Source organism: Ursus arctos, unplaced genomic scaffold, assembly GCF_023065955.2.
Source record: "Ursus arctos isolate Adak ecotype North America unplaced genomic scaffold, UrsArc2.0 scaffold_20, whole genome shotgun sequence".
NCBI classification, from domain to species: Eukaryota; Metazoa; Chordata; class Mammalia; order Carnivora; family Ursidae; genus Ursus; species Ursus arctos.
The window spans coordinates 17356968-17375767 of NW_026622875.1; the positions used below are offsets into that span (position 1 = coordinate 17356968).

The window sequence follows — 18800 nt, forward strand, 5'->3', positions numbered from 1 at the left end:
AATTCTAACAATATCTAAATATAGAAGGGTCAAGAAAACCCGAGGTTTATAATATATCTCCCTAGAGTCATCACTTGGATTTGGCATTTTGCTATTTTTCTCTTTCGTGTCACTATTGCATACGTCCCTCATGAGCATTTTCTGAATACTGAGCATGTCATCTCTTAAATCACAACAAATAATGTTTCTGTTTTTAATGTTTCTGTTTTTCATCCTACCACTACATGAGTGTTGAAGACAATTAAGACAGTAAGAACAAGGGGCGCCTGGGTGTCTCAGTCGGTTAAGCGGTTAAACATCTGCCTTAAGTTCAGGTCATGATCTCCTAGGATGGAGTCCCACATCGGGCTCCCTGCTCAGTGGGGAGTCTGCTTCTCCCTCTCCCTCTGTCCCTCCCCCTGATTGTGCTCTCTCTGTCTCCCTCTCTCTCAAAGAAATAAATAAAATCTTAAAAAAAAAAAAAAGACAGTAAAAACAAGAACAGAAAGCATTGGGAAACTGCTATCTTAATTTTTCTTTAGATTATTTTAAGTAATATTCTCATGTAAATGACAACCAATAGAATGGTTTGTGACTTTCCTTTTCAAAACAGTTATGCTTTTATCATTGCCTTATAATAACATTTGGCATAACAAATAAGGTTTGTATATATGTATATAAGAAAAAATTTTTGATTATATTCATTATTTTAATGATTATATAGAGAGGCTACATTTATCAAAACTATTTTTTATTTTTTTAAGATTTTATTTATTTATTTGAGAGAGAGAGAGCATTAACTGAGGGAGGGGCAGAGGGATAAGCAGACACCTTGCTGAGCACAGAGCCCAACATGGGGCTGGATCCCAGGACCCTGAGATCATGAACTGAGCTGAAATCAAGGGTCAGATGCTTAACGAACTGAGCCACCCAGCTGCCCCTATCAAAACTATACCATTAAAATTATACTTTAGCATCTACCTTAAAGCTTAATAACTCTATGCATAGCAGTTTTAACTTGGAAAACCTACTCTTTAAAAAAATATATTTAATTCTCTAAGTAGAAATATAAACAAATGTTTAGGTGGAAGAAAATTTGATACAACCCTTTTGGAAAGTTTGTTAGCAAGATATATTAAAAGAATTTAAATGACGAAGCACATTGACCCTGAAATTTACCTGGTAATTTAGCCTCATTAAATGATTCAAAAGAAAAAGGGGTAAATGAATATTTAACTCTATTTAAAAGATTTTCTTCTAATATTAGCTTTAAAAAATCTAGCATCTCTCCTAGATTGTTTGAATTCCTCACCTAGATTAAACCTAACTGCTTAATGCTCCAATGTGCATTAACACTGTAAGTCTAAAGGATGAATTAGAAATTCGAAACTCAGTGAAAGAATGGTTTGGAATATCTTTACCAGGCTAATAAGCACAAATTACATTCCTTAAAATATCACTATATTTAAGCTATCACACACGGCTATGAAATTTTTTTTCACTATTACCTGTTTACAGATGAATATACGATTAAATAAATAAATGCAATTCCTGCTCTGGTATGAATTTAAAAGATTACCTTGCAAGTGAATTTAGTTCACCATCTGAATTTACAAACTTACACTGAACATCAAACAACAATTTCTTCTTTTTTCCACAAAAGACGTTAACATCATGTTTTTACTGGAAAGATTGAGTTTAAGGTGTTCTTTTTAAAATGTAGTTAAAATGTTGAATTACCACCAATACCGAGCTGGCGAAAGTAGAACTAATCTCTAACAAAACCATGATACATGGTTGCCATGTTACTACTTGTTGTCACTGTTGATTCCATTGGCAACTTGATTCTAGGTGGTACAAATAAGGAGTAAAGTGACAGAAGAGAGAACAAGCAGAAGGCAAACATGATGCAGTGTAATTAAGTAACTGATGTTTTATCTATTGACCTTTTTAAATATATAATCTATATGCTGAACTCGGGTTGACATAGGACATTCTTATTACAATGACTTATTGAGGAGCTGAAGGCATTGTTGACCTTCTATGGGTTTCTGTTTGTAATGTTTTACTTTGTTTTGTTTACATTTGACACTCACAAAAAAGTATGACATGTAAGCCCAGCCTCTGACTCAGTAACCAAATATTTGTACTTCATAAGCATGAACCCTTATAATCTGAATATTAAGTTCTTCAGTTAGAGTTTTGTAAAAGTGTTCCTTCTCTTGTTTTTGCTCCTGATACATCCAAGAAAGTTTATGCTTTCAACTAACAAAGGTTTAGTCCAATGAACTTGATTCTCCTTCAGGTCTCTCATTACATCCTCGTGGTTAATAATCTTGATATTTGCTCATAATTACTTTTAAGCATGGTTAGCAGTAATTGTAGTTTTTGTTTTTTAAATCCTAAACTTATTGTTTATATTTTATTGCCTTCCCCTTTATTCTGCAAACCACTGTAATATGGTTTCCACTCCTACCATTCCAATGAAGTTGCCCTTGTTAAGAATGGTAATGGCCTTTTAAATGTTAGACTCTATGAAAACTATTAAATCTTCAACTGAAAGCCAAAACAAATGTAAATTAAAAAAAAAAAAACCTCTTTTGTGGTTAGATTGTCTGGCTTTTCCTTCTAAACCTAATAATAATTCTCTCTTTAGATAGCCATTTGATATTGGCTAAATAAATAGCATCTTTTAGGCCCCTAAATTTAATCATTTTGTTTTGTTTTGTTGGTTTGGATTTTGAGTAAGTGAAATTGTTTGATGTGTACGAAGTGAAGAACTGAAAGAGGTGAGCTTATCCAATGGTGACTGATGCTACAAGGGGTAAAACTTGCAAAATGATTCAGCTCTGGGCCCCTCCCAGGGTGATCTGATACTGCAGTGTGGTCACTCTCACTCTGCCCACTGAAACACAGGATCTCCACCCCCACCCATCTCTGTCTCTCTCTGTTTTCTGCTTGAAAAAGAATGAGAACTACAACATTAGAGGGACCTGGAACTACAGGGTGAGATCCTACTTTCTTTCCACTCTGGTTATATCCACCAACAAGGCTTCAAATTCTGGCAAAAGATTATGAGATATGTTTTCTGTTTAGTGACCTCCCTTTCCATCTAGAACTGGGGAGGTTCTGTTTAGTGACCTCCCTTTCCATCTAGAACTGGGGAGGTGGAAAGGACAATTAATTAGGCATTGTGTTTAACCACAGGGTATGTGGAGCACTCTTTTTCGTCATTGGATACAAACTGAAGGACATGATCTTGTGACTTACACATAGCACTTGGCCACCACAACTGCAACTTCTTTTCCTTCTTTGCAGCTTGTGACACTTTTACTTCTCATTAAAAGTCTCTTTCACGTCAGTTTTAGAAATAGCATACTTCTGTTTTCCCTCTTTGTCTTCCCTTTCATTTTTTTTTCTTTTCTCAGGCAAAAGATAAAAAGTCCATGCTCTTTAAATGTTGGTGTCGCTTATCTCCATGCCTGACCCATTCTTCACGCTGCAGTTTCAATGGATGAGTCTACCTGTTTCGATAATTTGATTACTGTGCATATTTCTGTTTCTCCCAACAGGTAAGTAGGGATATCTTAGTCATCTATCGGTTGTCTCCACTTTGTCCCATAGGCATCTCAAACGCAGCTAATTTAACTGGTCTCTATCCTAATCTCAGTTTGTGATCCTTATCTATATGTGTGTACTACTATCCATTCAATTGTTCAAGATGAAAACATTCTTGCTTTTTTTTTTTTAAGATTTATTTAGTTATTTGAGAAAGAGAGAGACAGAGAGTGCTGGGGAGAAGGGCAGAGGAAGAGGGTGAGAGAGCCTTAAGTAGATTCCACGCCGAACACAGAGCTGTATATGAGGCTTGATCTCACAACTCTGAGATCACGACCTGAGCTGAAACCAAGAGTCACTTAACCAACTGCACAACCCAGGCACTACAAAAACATTCTTAAAATAATTCTCTTCCCTTTCCCTACCCAAAATCTCACCAAGCACAACCTATCCTTCCTTTTTTTTTCCTTCTTTCTATCCCTGGAATATGTTACTAATTTTGCTAAACACTACCTCACTATATTTTTCAGTATTGTATTGTTTTATGTCTGGAATTGTCACTAAAATGCTACCCTTGTTTCTCCTATGCTATAAATCCACACTAATTTCGTTTTTCTAAAGCAAGAACCTAATAGTGTCCTTTTCATACTTAAAATTATGTTATCAACCCACTCTCCAACATCAAACCCAATCCCTTTGCATAGTGTATGAACTTTTACCTGTGGTCCCTGCCTACCTTCCCCAGGATTGATTAGTTTAGATAATCATAACTGCTATAACCAATTTCAATGGCTTTTCTTAATTCGAGGCTATTTCTTGCTTACTTATCAAGGTGGAAGTTTCTAGTCTGTGGGTGGCTTTTATTCACATGGAGTTTCAGGGCCACAAGATCTTTCTGTTTTGTAGCTCCACCATTTCATAGGTCTCATCATCTTCAGCAACAAGCCAATGGGAGGGAAAGAGCATGGTGAAGGCTCACCTAATTCCTAAGAACCTTGGCTTAGAAATAATGTACGTGTTTCTTCTCACAGCTATTGGCTGCAATTCTGCCACATGGCCAAGTTAGCTGAGCACTTATTGGCAACAATTCTATCTCAAGAAAAAGAAAACACAAATTTTGGTGAACAGGTCATTGTCTTTGCATCAATATCAAGAGTTCAACTCCTTATCCTGCCCCCTCTTACAGTGTAGCATACTTAACAACTTGTACTTCTGAAAGACACAGAGGCCTTACTTTCCTTATGTCCCAGTCTTGTGCTCATGGCTGTCTTCTACTCTTCTTTCAAAATTTAGCTGAAAAATCTTTTTGTATAGAAAGTCATTACAGAACTGTTATTTCTGGATAAATATCCTGTCTATATGTTCTATATTTTCCTGTTGTAAGAGGTGCTTGGAAAATCTTGATAGACTCAGTTACATACATTTTTACCTTTAAAATGCCCATTCCTCTTCTCAGTGGGACTGGAAAAATAAGAGTATTGAAAATGAAACCTGACTCATTTGGAGTGATTCTTAATACAAATTTCTGAAAATATTGTTAGTAAGGTAACAGATTTTAAAATTTTATAAACAGTTGAGACCATACATCTGGCAATGTGTAGTTTTTTGTTAAGGAAGAACTTTTGGTTTGTTTTCATCTTTAGTAAAAACCTGTAGAAGATGATATAAAAATCTTTTGCTTAATAACAAATTCATTTCCTTATCTTTCTGGGAAGACACCAGACAGCATCTCCCAGCTTGTTTTGCATTTCAGTGTGGCCATTCAACTAAGTTCTAACCAAGGAAGTGTTACCACAAATGATGTGTGTCAATTCCAGGACTGGTCCGTAAAACCCTCCCACATACAACTAACTTCTCCTTTCTTCTCTCCGCAGACTCAATGTCTAAGCCCAGAAAAATCTTGGAAGCCATATACTAAAGATGCCAGTGTTGCCATTAGCCTGGGTCCTTCAGTCATGCTGTAAAGCAAAGCCCCCACCCCACCAAAGGAGAACACTTCAATTTGGTTGGTCTATCATGTAAAAAGAAAAAGGGGGAAAAAAAGCTTTCTGTTGTGTCATTGAAGTTTGGAGGTGGAGATTGATAATGCCACCAGCATTACCCCAAATAATATGGCACAATGTGACAACTAAAGAATTTGTGTTTGGTAATCTAATTGGAAAATTAAAAATCTTTGCTAATGTAATATTTCAATACAGAAAGTTTTGTCCTAATACAAATAAACTTGAAGCACTAGATGTCAGGATCTTCTCCTGCTGCTTCCAGTATATCAACTGACCTTCAGGCTGTGGGACTCATGGAGTTAACGTCTATAGCACTTAGCCTAGACAAGAAAACAGAGCTAAGAGCAATGAGGAGAATTTTAGAAAGAATATTTTTAAGATTCTCAATGGTACAATGCTTTTGACTAAAAATAACCTTAAGTAGCTTAAATAAAAAGCCTGAATCACAAAGAGCTACAACCGAGGTGTAAAACTTAAAAATCCTATACACAACCATGCAGAAGAGGACACCAATAAAGAAGCTTGCTAATTTTGAGTACGAAACTGGATAGAAGACAAAAATAAATATCCTTGGCGTGTCCACACCCACAAGCAGCCTTCACAGAATAAGTCATCTGGAACTATGTAAGTCCAGGATCAGTGCAGCAGGTCATCAGTATCATCAAGTTCTGGAGCTCTTTCCACATTGGTTCTATCATCCTCAAGACTTGTCCTCACATAGCCTCAGGATGGCAGTTACAATTCCACATATCCATTGCCATGTACAAAGAAGAAGGAGGCATATACATACCTACATATAGGAGGCATATACACACATATATGTATATATATAGGTATGTGTATATGTGCACATATATGTATGTGTATCTGTGTTTACATACATATATACACATGCACATATACACATATAAATAAAATTAAACAGGAAGCACATTTCTAGAAGTCCTCTAGAAGATTTTTCCTTAGCCAGATCTGTGTAATATGCCCACATGTAAACCAATTGCAAGGAAAGGAACAGATTGTCTAGTAATGAAAAATGATCCTTTGGTTTAGGACCCTCCTTCCATAAACATATTGTTTCCCAATACCTTATTAAAATAGGATTCCCTTCAGGTCTATAATTGATCTACTGATTCAGAAAAACTGAAGGTAGAGGTTCATAAATTGAGTTTTAAGGAGAATTTCAGGTAGTTCTATTGCACACTAAAATCTGAGAACCGGGGCGCCTGGGTGGCTCAGTCATTAAGCATCTGCCTTCAGCTCAGGGTGTGATCCCAGAGTCCTGGGATCGAGCCCCACATCAGGCTCCTCCCCTGGGAGCCTGCTTCTTCCTCTCCCACTCCCCCTGACTGTGTTCCCTCTCTCGCTGGCTGTTTCTCTCTCTGTCAAATAAATAAATAAAATCTTTAAAAAAATAAAATAAAATCTGAGAACCATTATTTGACCATGTAAAAGCAGATAGTAAGTTTTGGGTACTCAGCTGATAGTTTATACCCTACTTAAACATCTTCTAATTAAAGATGGTACTCTTCTTCAGAGATTATAATAAAATTAAATCAAAGACAGTTAAAACAAAACAAAAACACAAAAGCTGTAAAAACCACAAGGATTACAAAAAGATGATAATGTACACGGGAAATAGATTTCAACAAATTTAAGAAAATGGAAATAAGAGTCAAATGTAGTAACTATTTTGTAAGACATAGGAAGTTATAAAATGTGTAAAGAGGGATGTAACAATAAGAAGGTTCAATTTACCTCCACAGAATCCCAGAGAAACTAAGCACTTAGTGATGCCAAATAAAGGGGAGGATAAAGTTGAAAATTAGAAATTAAAGTGAGGAATGCTTGAAAGCCTATCTTCAGAAGACTATTCAACCCTTGTCATTCACTACCCCATTGAGAGAATGTGGAAATGGTATGTACCACCCTAAGCAATGTGTATAACACTTCTGCTTAAAACAGAATGGAAATATCTAGGGATTCAAGAACAATATTCATCAAGGAGGAGAGGTTGAAAAATAACATTGGAAATGGAATCTATTGGATCTCTACAGTTTTACTGCCCCACCTACAGCAGAAGTTCAGCAGTTAGGAGCTAAACCATAAACAGAAGCTTCTGCAAGCACTGGAGACTCTGGGCATCTACTCTGACTACCATAAAAGTGTTAAAACCAAAGATAAATTTCAGGCCCACAAAGAAGGAAAAACTAAGAGAAGACACCCACTAAAACCTGGGTTCATTGAATTACTACCTTTTAACATGAAAGAGAAGTAAACCCCACCATGTAGGAGGGAAGAGCACAGAGAAAACTTACCCTCTCGACCTTGGTGCCAGATATGAGAAAAATGGATCTATCTATCTATCTATCTATCTATCATCTATCTATCAATGTAAAAATCCTTAAGTTATAATAACAGCATTGATTTCAGACAGAATGGACTTTGAAGGAAAAGCATTACACTTCATTATTTATAAAAGTTCAATTTACCAGGCTAATATAACTACTTTTAGTTTTTGCCTTATCATGTAACCACAAAATATAAGGGAAAAAGTCAAAACAAGAAGAAATAGACGGGGTGCCTGGGTGGCTCAGTTGGTTAAGAACCTGCCTTCTGCTCAGTGGGGAGTCTGCTTCTCCCTCTCCCTCTGCCCCTCCCCATCCTCATCATTAGTATGCTCTCGCAAGTTCTCTCTCTCTCTCTGTCTGAAATATATAAATAAAATCTTTTAAAAAAAGAAGAAACAGACAAATCTATCATTATAGTGAGAGATTTTGATATTCCTCTGAATAATTAGTAGAGTAAGCAAAGTACTAAAGTAACAGCATAATTAAGAAATTGACTACTACAAAAAATACAATACCATATTCAACAATTGAAGAATACACCTATTTTTCAAGTATATATAAAATATGTACAAAAAAATGGCTGTGTACAAAAGGGCCATAACGCAAGCCTCAAAAAATTTCAAATGGTTGAAACCATTCACAGCATGTTCTTGGGCCACTATACAATTATAAATTATAAGAAGATAACTAGAAAATTCTAACTTCATTGTAATTAGGAATAAGCAGATATCAAGAAGGAATCATATTGGATGTTCTGGTATATAGTAGGCTCTCTAAAATAAGATGCAAAGCCCAGAGGTCAAAAGTAAAACACATAGGTGCTCGCTTTGGCAGCCTATAAACTAAAATTGGAATGATACAGAGATTAGCATGGTCCCTGCACAAGGATGACAAATTTGTGAAGCGTTCCATATTTTTTTAAAAAAGTGAAAAATACAGTAAAAGATGATTAAAAATGAAAGAGTTTTGAAAGCAACTTTAAGTAAGATATAATCCAGAGACCCACTAGGCAGAAAAAAAAAAATCTTGTTTAACAAATGAGGTGTTAAATCCACTAAATATAAAGAGCACAACAAATCAGCAAGTGGAAAAAATATCCCAATCCAACAGAAAACTCTGTGTTAAATATCAGACATATCACAGCACAAAATGGTAAAATGTTCAGAAATCCAATGAAAGATTACTCAATATCACTAACAATCAGAATTAACAAAAACAATAATAGGGTCCTATTTGCCAATCAGAATAATGAACATTTAGAATTGATATTCAAGAAGTGGAGAAATGTGGTAAAACAAGCATTTTCATACTTCAGTGGCAGAAGAACAGAATGATGGGTTTTCTATAGTGTATACACAAGGATATGTGCAAGGATGATGACTACAGCATAATTTCTAATTATAAAAAGGGAAATAAACTACACCCAGATGATTAGATCAATGAGACCATTCTGTATTAGAGGCAAGGAGATTTCTAAGATGCATCCTAAAGGAGAAAAAAAATGCACCAGAGAACAGCCTGCACGAAACAATCCTCTTTATGTAAAGAAACACTATGTATGTGTGTATTTATACATTTGCATATATAATGATATTTATTGAGTGCTTACACAGTGGCAGGCATCGCTCTAAACTTTTTGCATATTTTAACTTCTTTAATCCTCAGAAAGATTTTATGAGATAGATACTACTAATATACCCTCATTTGACAGATTTAAAAAGAGGCACAGAGATTGTAATTTGCACGAAGTCACAGAGATGAGAATGTGTTCAAACCTAAATGTCTGGTTTCCTCCTTCCTTTTTACTTCTTTTCTCAATTTCATTTTCTATTCTCCTCCCTTCACACCCCCTCTTCCTTCCTGCCACGTATTTCTTCTCTTACCAAATCTTAAAATGTCTGTCGCCAGACTCTTGGGAGGAAAAGGGGAGGGGAGGTGGAGAAGGTACGTTTTGCTTTTCTCCATATTCAGCTTTATTGTTTGGAAGATCCTGTGTTACTTTTGTAGATAAGATATTTTAAAGAAAAAAAATCAATGAATCCTTCAGTTTAACAAATATTTGTTTATTGAGCCTGTTTGCGGGAGGGGGGGGTGAGAAAAATTAAACATTCTAAACACATCTAGTCAGTTTGACTCTTAAAAGTTACTAAGCGTTTGGTGGAGAATGAGAGATAGAGGGAAAACAGAGACAGAATGAGAGAGTGAGAGAGAGTAAGAGAGACAAACAGGGAGACGAAGACTAAGAGACCTAAAGAGAAAAACTACCATGAAAAGAAAAAAACAAACTTGACCCCTCATTCGTACTCTGAACCGCCACTGCTCCCAAGCTTTGGAAGCAACAGAAATCTAAGGGATGGAGGTTAAGGACAGAAGAACGGAAGTTCCTGAGAGTTTAGTGCCCACGACCCCACCCCGATGGCGGCCACTCCCCTGTTAATAACTTTCAAGTTATAGCTGGCGTCGACCTCCCAGTTCATTGTTGCTCTTGGCCACAGACCTTTGAAGTCTTTGCAGGGAGCAAGAAAGCGGGCAGGGGCAGCATCTCCGCCGCAGCCGGGCGCTCGCAGCAATCACGCCCTCCAGCAGGGACACGGGCGCTCGGGGACAAGGTAGGGGAGCTCTTTTGTGTACGTAGGAACCAGGAAACGAAACCGAGAGAGTTTCCCGGCGCTAAGGTCGCTTGGAGGTTGCCATACCTCGCCTCGAGGCAGCATCGGCACAGCGGCAGCCACAGGTGGGCGCGCACCGAGCTGGAGCCGCGCGCGTTCCCAGGCAGGGTGCGCGGCGCTGGGGTTGACTAGCGGGGGGGGGGGGGGGGGCGGGGCGCGAGAGCTGACGGGCTGTGTTTGCGCTGGGTGGGTGAGTCGAGGGTGGCGGTCGGGGTCCCGACGACCCCCGGGAGCCACCCCGGAAGCAGAGCGGCGACTTGCGTGGGGCCCCCTCCGGCCGGGCAGGTGTTTCCTGCCTGAAACCTCTGCAGGCTCAGCGCGCTCTTAGTACTGTATACCTCTCCGCCGCGCTGAAGAACCTGGCGAGAACCTGAACTCTATATCTGCCAGCATATTGGGGGGATTAGGAGGGATGATTAATAGACCCTCTTAGCTGTCATTTAACAGTAAGTATTAATTAGGTGTATGCCTGGACCCCAAAACTGTGCTAGCCACTCTGGAACACCAGATGAATTGGAAAGATAGAGGTGGTTTATAGCTTAGAGGCTAAGACCATTAGCTCCGAGTCCACCTTCCTAATTTGAATCTTGTCTATGCTACTTAATTTCTGTGGACTCAGAACCAGTTTCTTCATCTGTCTTCCTTGCCTCATCTCTGAAATTGTGTAAAGATCAAAAAGGAGTTACAAGAGTTAGTGTACGATATACATCAGTGTAAAGCTGTTGGAGCTGTGTCTAGCACTGCCCCAAATACTTAGTAAGGTTAGCTTTTAATATTTTAAATAGTAAAATCCCTACTTCTCCAAGATTATTATCTGCTTCCTGTGTGGTTTTATTTATATAGCTACTTCTGGAAGTCCTAGAATGGCTACTTCCCAGTTCCAGGAACAGGCAGGCATTGTTTCTCCTAGTTTAACAATTTAAGAAATGTTAGTACAAGTGTCACTTAGGGGAATTATCAAGTGATTCATGATTTCCTTTTTCATCGTTGAACTTTCTTAACAGCAGAACTTTCTCAATACCATGCCCGGGAGTATGACAACTGCAGGGCTTTGAACACTGAATAGATGCAAGGAATGAAGAATATGTGAAAAGGGAAATGACTGGATTTCTGCAGTTGCATAGAAAGTGGCATGTAAAATAAGCGGCTGAATCAGGGACTAAGCAACCTTCACATTTTCACAACCTTAGAACGGAAAGGAGTGAAATAATACTGTACACATCTTGTTCAGTCAAAAAGCACCCGTTCAGTACCTTGTTCTGGACAAGACAGGCCATGTTCTGGCCCTTGAGAGCATAGAATGCAGGTAGAGAGACATTAAATGGGTAAGAACTGTCCCTGTATACTTCTGTATCCTCATGTCTGATGATCTCCCTCTTTTTTTTTTTTTTCTGTAATCCACAAACCTTTCATTTCCTTAAGTGAGTCAAGCTGCCTCTAGCCACAGGACTTCTACCTGTTCCCTCTGTCTATAATCCCTCACTTCTCCAACTCCCACCCATGGCCTGGTTGATTTTAGACTTACTTTGGCTCTCAGATTGAAAGAAGTTAGGGACATAGAATTCTGTTATTGTCTTTAGAGCAGTAATGTTTTGCTAAAATCGTTCAGAACATGCATCCATATCTTGGGACTCAGAAAAATGTTAACTGGTTTGTTCTTAAACAATTAAGAAGGAAATGTGGATAAATAATGCAAATCTAGTTTATCCCTGGTTTATAGGTGTAGTAGTCTTAGGATCTTCCAAAATTAGGGATTCTTCCCTTGGGTTCCAGATTGTACATTAATATTTTTTTAAAGCAATAAGATAAAAATTTCAGGACCCCAAGAGATGGGTCAAGGATTTCACTGTAATATGAGTTGTGGAGCCATGACTGATGTCACTTGCATTATTTCTCTTCCCTGATGGAAGAGGTTTATAATTTTCAAATAGCCCAGAGCATCGATGGGCCTTATGGTGTCTGATAGAATAATTTTACTAGAGATACACTTACATGAATATAGTATATGATGCACTAATCTCCTCAGAAGCTCTCATTCAACAGAATTAGGGAAAAGTGTATAGCAACCAGATTATAATTTGAAGTTATATATTTGTCCTGAGGTAATTAAGATTCCAGTGGCACCATATATATGACTTCCTTGGAGACGGTTTTTCTTTAGTACAGGATGAACATGATGTTCTTTTTCTTAGAAGTTATTCTAGGATTTATTTCTTAGTAAGAGTAGTGGGGGCATTATTGAAAAGTTACTGTGTTAATTAATTAATTCACCCAAGACTCAGCCTAGTCATTTCCAAAACTGAGTGACATTACCTCTTGTTATGTTACTAGACTCTTAAGTTTGAGAAAATCAAAAGATCTTTAAAACAGCAAACAAGTGGACAGAGTGACATGGTGAGTATCATCCTTATTCCACAAGTGCTTTATTCTACCGGGCACAAATACAGGTAGAGCTGTCACTTAACATTTTGTACCCGAACTTATGACATACATTTTTCATACTTGAGATATTATGTAATTGCAAAAATTCTAAAACCTACAACACAGTGAGGACCCAGATTTTGTTCTGTAGTAGTTTTGCCATCAGGGACTCATTCTCACAAATCTGTAGTTTAAGACTAAAAATAATGTAACCAAATAGGAAAGAAAAGAACAAATACGGACAAATAAGCTCTGCTTTAGAGTCTGTTTAGTTTCTTTTCTTTGGGTCTCTGGGCAAGAGGTTTTGCCTCATGTGTTCATTGTAATTAGCAGGCAGAAAGGGGGTTGGGACGTAAAGTGAAGAGAACAGGGGAAAAGAGATTGAGTAACTGGAAGGGGGAAGTACTGAGTGCAATTTTTTTTATTACTATTATTTTCTGTGGAAATAACCTAACACAAAGTTTTGGTCGGATTGTGGTATTGCTGCAACTAGGACAATTCCTGAGAGTGGGTTCTCTGGCTAAAAGTGTATCTTGAAAGATAGAACAAGGGATCAGGCCTTTTCACATGTACTGTTCAAGTTGGGCAGACCATATCCATAGAACCTGGAATCCAGAGATATTTGCAGTAGTATGGTTTAATGTCTAACCCTTCTGTCCTGGTAAACTATGTCTAGAGTTCAGCCCTAAGTCTGGGTGCCGGATCACACACTTCTTTTCTGTAGATTGGAAGGCTTCAGTTTTGGAGTTTAACTTGGTTGCAATGTGGAGTCTTAAGATCACAGAGTTTTCCTTTTGGCTTTCTGCCTCGTAGGACCCTCTCCTCGCAAAGGTTTGTAGAAAATGTCAACCATCCAGGGGTGACCATCAACTTCTTAAGTTGTGCTCAGAATCACATCAACAGGGAATGGGATCAAGACCAAAGGCTTTAAATGACCATTCTGGTAGACGAGATGAATAGAATATCCTATGTGTATGTATAGTTTCAGAATATCTTGTTTCAACAGTCATATTTGACCTATAAATTTGTAGACAATGTAGTAATATCTGGTCTTCTTTTTCAGAACTCTTTAAATCATGGAAAAACAAAGTAAGTAATATGTGTTTACTTTCATTTTATAGTGTTAAATCTGTTGTTAATATGTTCTTTGTCATAATGTTTTATTCAGCAAATCTAGATATAATTTGCTTTGTTTTGTTTATGCTTCAGAACTCAGAGTCTAGTTCATTGTTTTGACTGTAGTGACAATGTACACATAAAGGTACAACCACTAATTTTTCCTGTAAAAATAAAAAAACCTTAGATAAGCCTAAGGAATTTTAGTCTTACTGGGAAATATGTTATATAATTTATAGTATATTCCATCTAGATCAGTTTTTCCCTTTTTATGTGTATTTTATATACATAAACATCATTCAACTCAAATTAACAAATAATAAATTTAATGTCAGTCCATTGTAATAAAATCTTCAGATACATCGTTGCTATATATTTCATAACATATACATGTAAACAGGTTTAAATAAATACCAATCATATGTTATGGCTTTTTGCTATCAAGAAAATTCTAGGGACGCCTCGGTAGCTCAGTTGGTTAAGTGGCCAAGTCTGGATTTCAGCTCAGGTCATGATCTCAGGGTCATGGGATCATGCCCCGCATTGGGCTCCATGCTCAGCATGGAGTCTGCTTGTCCCTCTCCCTCTGCTCTTCCCCTTTCTCTCTCTCTCTTTCTATCTCTTTTGCTCTATCTCTAAAATAAATAAATTAAAGAAAGAAAGAAAGAAATAATAAAATCTTAAAAAAAAAAGAAAATTCTAAATAAGATGGGTATTGACCAAACATATAATAAAAGACTTTGTCTTTTTTTTAAATCTAAAGTTCTGAAGAGAAAATAATACATACGGGGGAAAGTATGAAAAACAAAATCCTGTTTTGTGAGATTTATATTCTGTTAATTTTTATTTAGATACCAAAGAGACGTTTATCTCTCACCACAATGTCAGCCTTGCTAGATATATTAGATACTCTGTAGGACTAGAAACCTCAGCTTTCCTTCATTAAATTTCTTCTCTTAATGTTTGTTATATTAATTTAATTTTACTTGCAAAACTCAAGGCTTTTTAAATGTAAATTGATACAGTATTACACTGCTATAACCGCTGTAGCATCAGGATGCTTCAGATCACTTTAGAAACATTCTTTTGGCCAAGATTATAGTCACATTTTAACTCTTCATCTTCACATATATAATTAATTGTGTGTGTATAAATGTGCATAATTAGGAATAAAATGTATATATGTATGTAAACATATAGAGAAGTAAAAATAAAATTTCTCTATAACATGACAGTCCTATGATATCTATAAATTATTTTAAGTTCCATTTCACAAATGTAGAAATCCATTCATCATTCATATGCTCTTTGGTCTATTTGACCACTTCCCTATTAGCTTGTTTTCCATTTATATGAATTTCTGCTGAAATTCCTAAAACTAGGATCAATGCTCTGGAACCAAAACCCCAGAGATTATGAGCTTCTAATTTCTTGAATCTATCAGCTCCTGGATATGTATATGTATTTACTATTGTTCAAACAATGGTACCTATTAAGAGGTGCCAAAATGTAACATATTATTCAAGAGTAGATCTGTTAGTCAGACTTGCAGTGTGTTTTCTTGAGATCTGGTAATGTGATCCCACTCAGGTTGGGAGTGGGGCTGTGGGCAGGGCCTTGAAAGCTAGAGAACTAGGAGGTAGGCTGCCCACTTGAAACCAACAAACAAGGGAATGGTTCGGATGGAATGACCTGTGGTATTTCAGAGATCTGTAATAAATCGGGGTATGTTGCACTATCTGTTCAGGGAAAAGCCCGGACGGAAGTAGAAGATTCTTTGTTACCTGAATTTGCACAGGCTCCATGGACTCCATTCTGCTGAAGTTATTTTGAAGCCAGTTGAATGGAGGAGGAGGGTGGCTCACAATCCAGCTTTCCTACTGAAACCACATGAGTTGAGTGGTCTTTGAAGGCCTATGGTAAAGAAATATGTAGAAAATATATCAGATTGAAAGTTGACTTACTTTTTCTTCTGTATTAATGCCATGCCCTCATCATTCTGTAAGAAACTATTTTGACCTTATAGTGAGCCAGTCATAACGAAACATGGTATCAGTGCAATGTCCACTAGACCATAAGTTGCATGAAGACAGAGGCAGTGTAGTCTCAGAGCTCAACCCAGAGGCAATACAGGAGGTGCTCAATGAATATTTATTGTCTGACTGGGGTGGCTACTAAATGAGTGACTAGAAAACACAAATATGAAGAACTATTAAAAATATTCAACAAAGTTTAATATGTTAGTTTATTGTAATTCAGTCAGTTATGATTTCTGTAAGTCAGAATCAGTCAAGTATTAGGAATTTCCTATGGTTCGACCTTATTGGGGTAGTTGCAGAGTAAGCATAAAAAGGATATTTAAATATTGAAATGTATGCATTATTTTACATATTTTAAAAATAATTCTTATAGCAGTAATTATAGATATCTTTGAAATCATCCATAATGTTTCCATTACAATCCCTATAGCTTTCTTCATTGTCTGTATGTGGTTTTAAAATACTGTTTTCCTAATTCCAACAGAATTAAAATATGGAAGTGAACATTCATTAGGCATATTTGAAAACTAGAAATTCAGCCCTAGCAACTCAGCAGTCTCATTTTATCCAAAAATGAATTTTTTTGAAACAGGATTCTACTGCGAATGAAGTCTGATAGCAAACATAGCTTTTGTTAAGTGAAGAATTCACTTTATCAATTTTAGTACAGTACAAGATCATATAAATGAAATTATCTATGGACAATGTATTTTTCTTTCTAAGGACAATGTATTTTTCTTTTTGACATATGTTTTACTAAAGTAGATATATGTTTGCCTCTCCCTGAGTTGCAGATGGGCAAATGAATGCTTCTTATCCAGGAACAGATTTACCACCTGGATATCCCCCTGAATATCCTTCAGCAGCATTCCAAGGTAAAATATTTGTTTAAAGAATAAAACCCCCCAATTTTTCAGTTATCAGTATTCCCCAAAGGGTGTATGTATGTATGTGTCTGCCTGTCTCTGTGTGTGTATTTTAGTAGTGTCTTTTACTAAAAGTGCAATAATGAAATTGGCAGCCTAGTTCTTGATTTTTTTGCTTGACCATGTAGTATCAAAAATATCATAAAAGTAATTTTTACTCCTACAGGATAGTAAAGATGTAAAGTAGAGTCAATAAAAAATAGTCAGGTTACATTTAGCAAATAAAGTTTGCGCATAAATTAAACCCCCAAAAACACATTTTAAGTAAAAGATTTAATTGATTTTTCATCTGTTCTGAAAATTGTCATCATGTAATCACGTTTAAGAGATTTATCTTTGGGTATTTTTGAGTCAGGTATTAGCTGATGGTAATTGTGTACAGTGAGAGTCACAGAAAAGAGATGACTACTTAAAACTGGAAGCTGTAGGTAATAAAAATGCAGCTGCCTGGGGATAATTCTTATTTTCATTTCATAACATATATGAAAGCTTTGCTTTTGTATACATCCTGAATAATGCCTTGCATCTAAGAAAAGCAGTTGAATCATATCACTCCATACTAGAGAGTACATTTTTCCCTTTGTACCAATGAATAGAAGACTTCAGAGATTTTCATTTAAACAAATGCAGTTATCAAAATTACTAGAACTTTACTAAATGGCAAAGTTCATGGTGCACCCAGATTTCCAAGTAGTCAGACCACTACCATCTTGAGAGACCATCCTGGGGATTTAGGATCAAAAGGTATCAGGTTTGGGCAGAAGGGTGTATCTGTTTTGTTTTCTACTCTGAGCAAATCAATCTGCTTGGGAACTAAATGGCCTGTTTAATTGTCTAGCCAGAAATTTCCCAGTAGAGCCTGGATCTCATGCAGATGTTTGCAGTTATGAGAATGTGAGCTAGAAAATCTCTATAAAGTTATAGTTCTCAAGAGTGCCTGCACTTAAGTAGTACATGGAAGCTCTTAAAAACACTGTACCAGGGCACTATCCCAGGAAAATTAAAGCAGAAGCTCAGGTAGTGGGACCCAGGGGTTAGTAATTCTTTAAATTCCCCAGGTAATTCTAATGTGCAGCCAGGGCTGAGAACCACTGCTCTAAATTCTTATATGGTGATTGTTTGAAGAATTATTAGCAAGCTGTAATATTCATCCAAGGCACTTGGAAAATGATTTAATCCACTCCACAGCTAATTAAAAGTAGGTGGTACATAATTAAGTTCAGTTATAATCAGACTTGAGAGTTTGTGAGAAAAAATAGCTTAATTTTATTTCTCAAGTCCAAGGCCACATATAGTGCAGGTCTTAATATGGCAATGATGCTAACAGTAGTGATATTTTAAAATTGAGAGCTCACTGTGCATAATGTGGGATTAACTCATTTAATTCTCAATCTTATGAGGTAAATACTATTAATTATCCCCACTATGCAGGTGGGGAAAAGGCATAGAGAAGCTGTATCAGGCTTCAAGTTCTGGCTTCTATACTTAATAGTTGTGCAGTGGTTCAAACAAGTTGCTATACCTCTAAGCCACAATTCTTACTTATAAAATGGGGATATTTTCCAAATCAGTTTTGTTTGGCGATTGAATGAGAGTATATGTAAAAAACCTAGTACAATGATTTACAAATAATAAGTGACAAATATTTGTTGACTGTTATACTAATAACAGATTAAATCAATTGGACTTCATACAAATGAAAATATTATCCAAATTTCAGGTAATTCTGTATGTTTAA

At 36.7% G+C, this 18800-nt stretch overlaps 1 protein-coding gene and 1 pseudogene across 13 annotated transcripts in view; both read left to right on the forward strand.

Annotated features, from left to right (window-relative positions):
• The first annotated feature begins 8709 nt into the window (after positions 1 to 8709).
• Positions 8710 to 8809, forward strand: LOC113254173 (U6 spliceosomal RNA; annotated as a pseudogene).
• Positions 8810 to 9781: 972 nt separating this feature from the next.
• The window catches only part of LOC113254033 (phospholipid scramblase 1), a 28918-nt gene continuing 19899 nt past the window's right edge, over positions 9782 to 18800 (forward strand). Inside the window, exons 1-4 of one of the 13 annotated variants that reach the window (XM_057315783.1) lie at positions 9960 to 10500; positions 12892 to 12954; positions 14045 to 14070; positions 16925 to 17011. In XM_057315783.1, coding sequence (XP_057171766.1) covers positions 14058 to 14070; positions 16925 to 17011 — 100 coding nt within the window. In that variant the 5' untranslated portion in view covers positions 9960 to 10500; positions 12892 to 12954; positions 14045 to 14057. The other 12 variants (XM_057315782.1, XM_057315789.1, XM_057315788.1 and 9 more) reach the window with 12 other exon arrangements.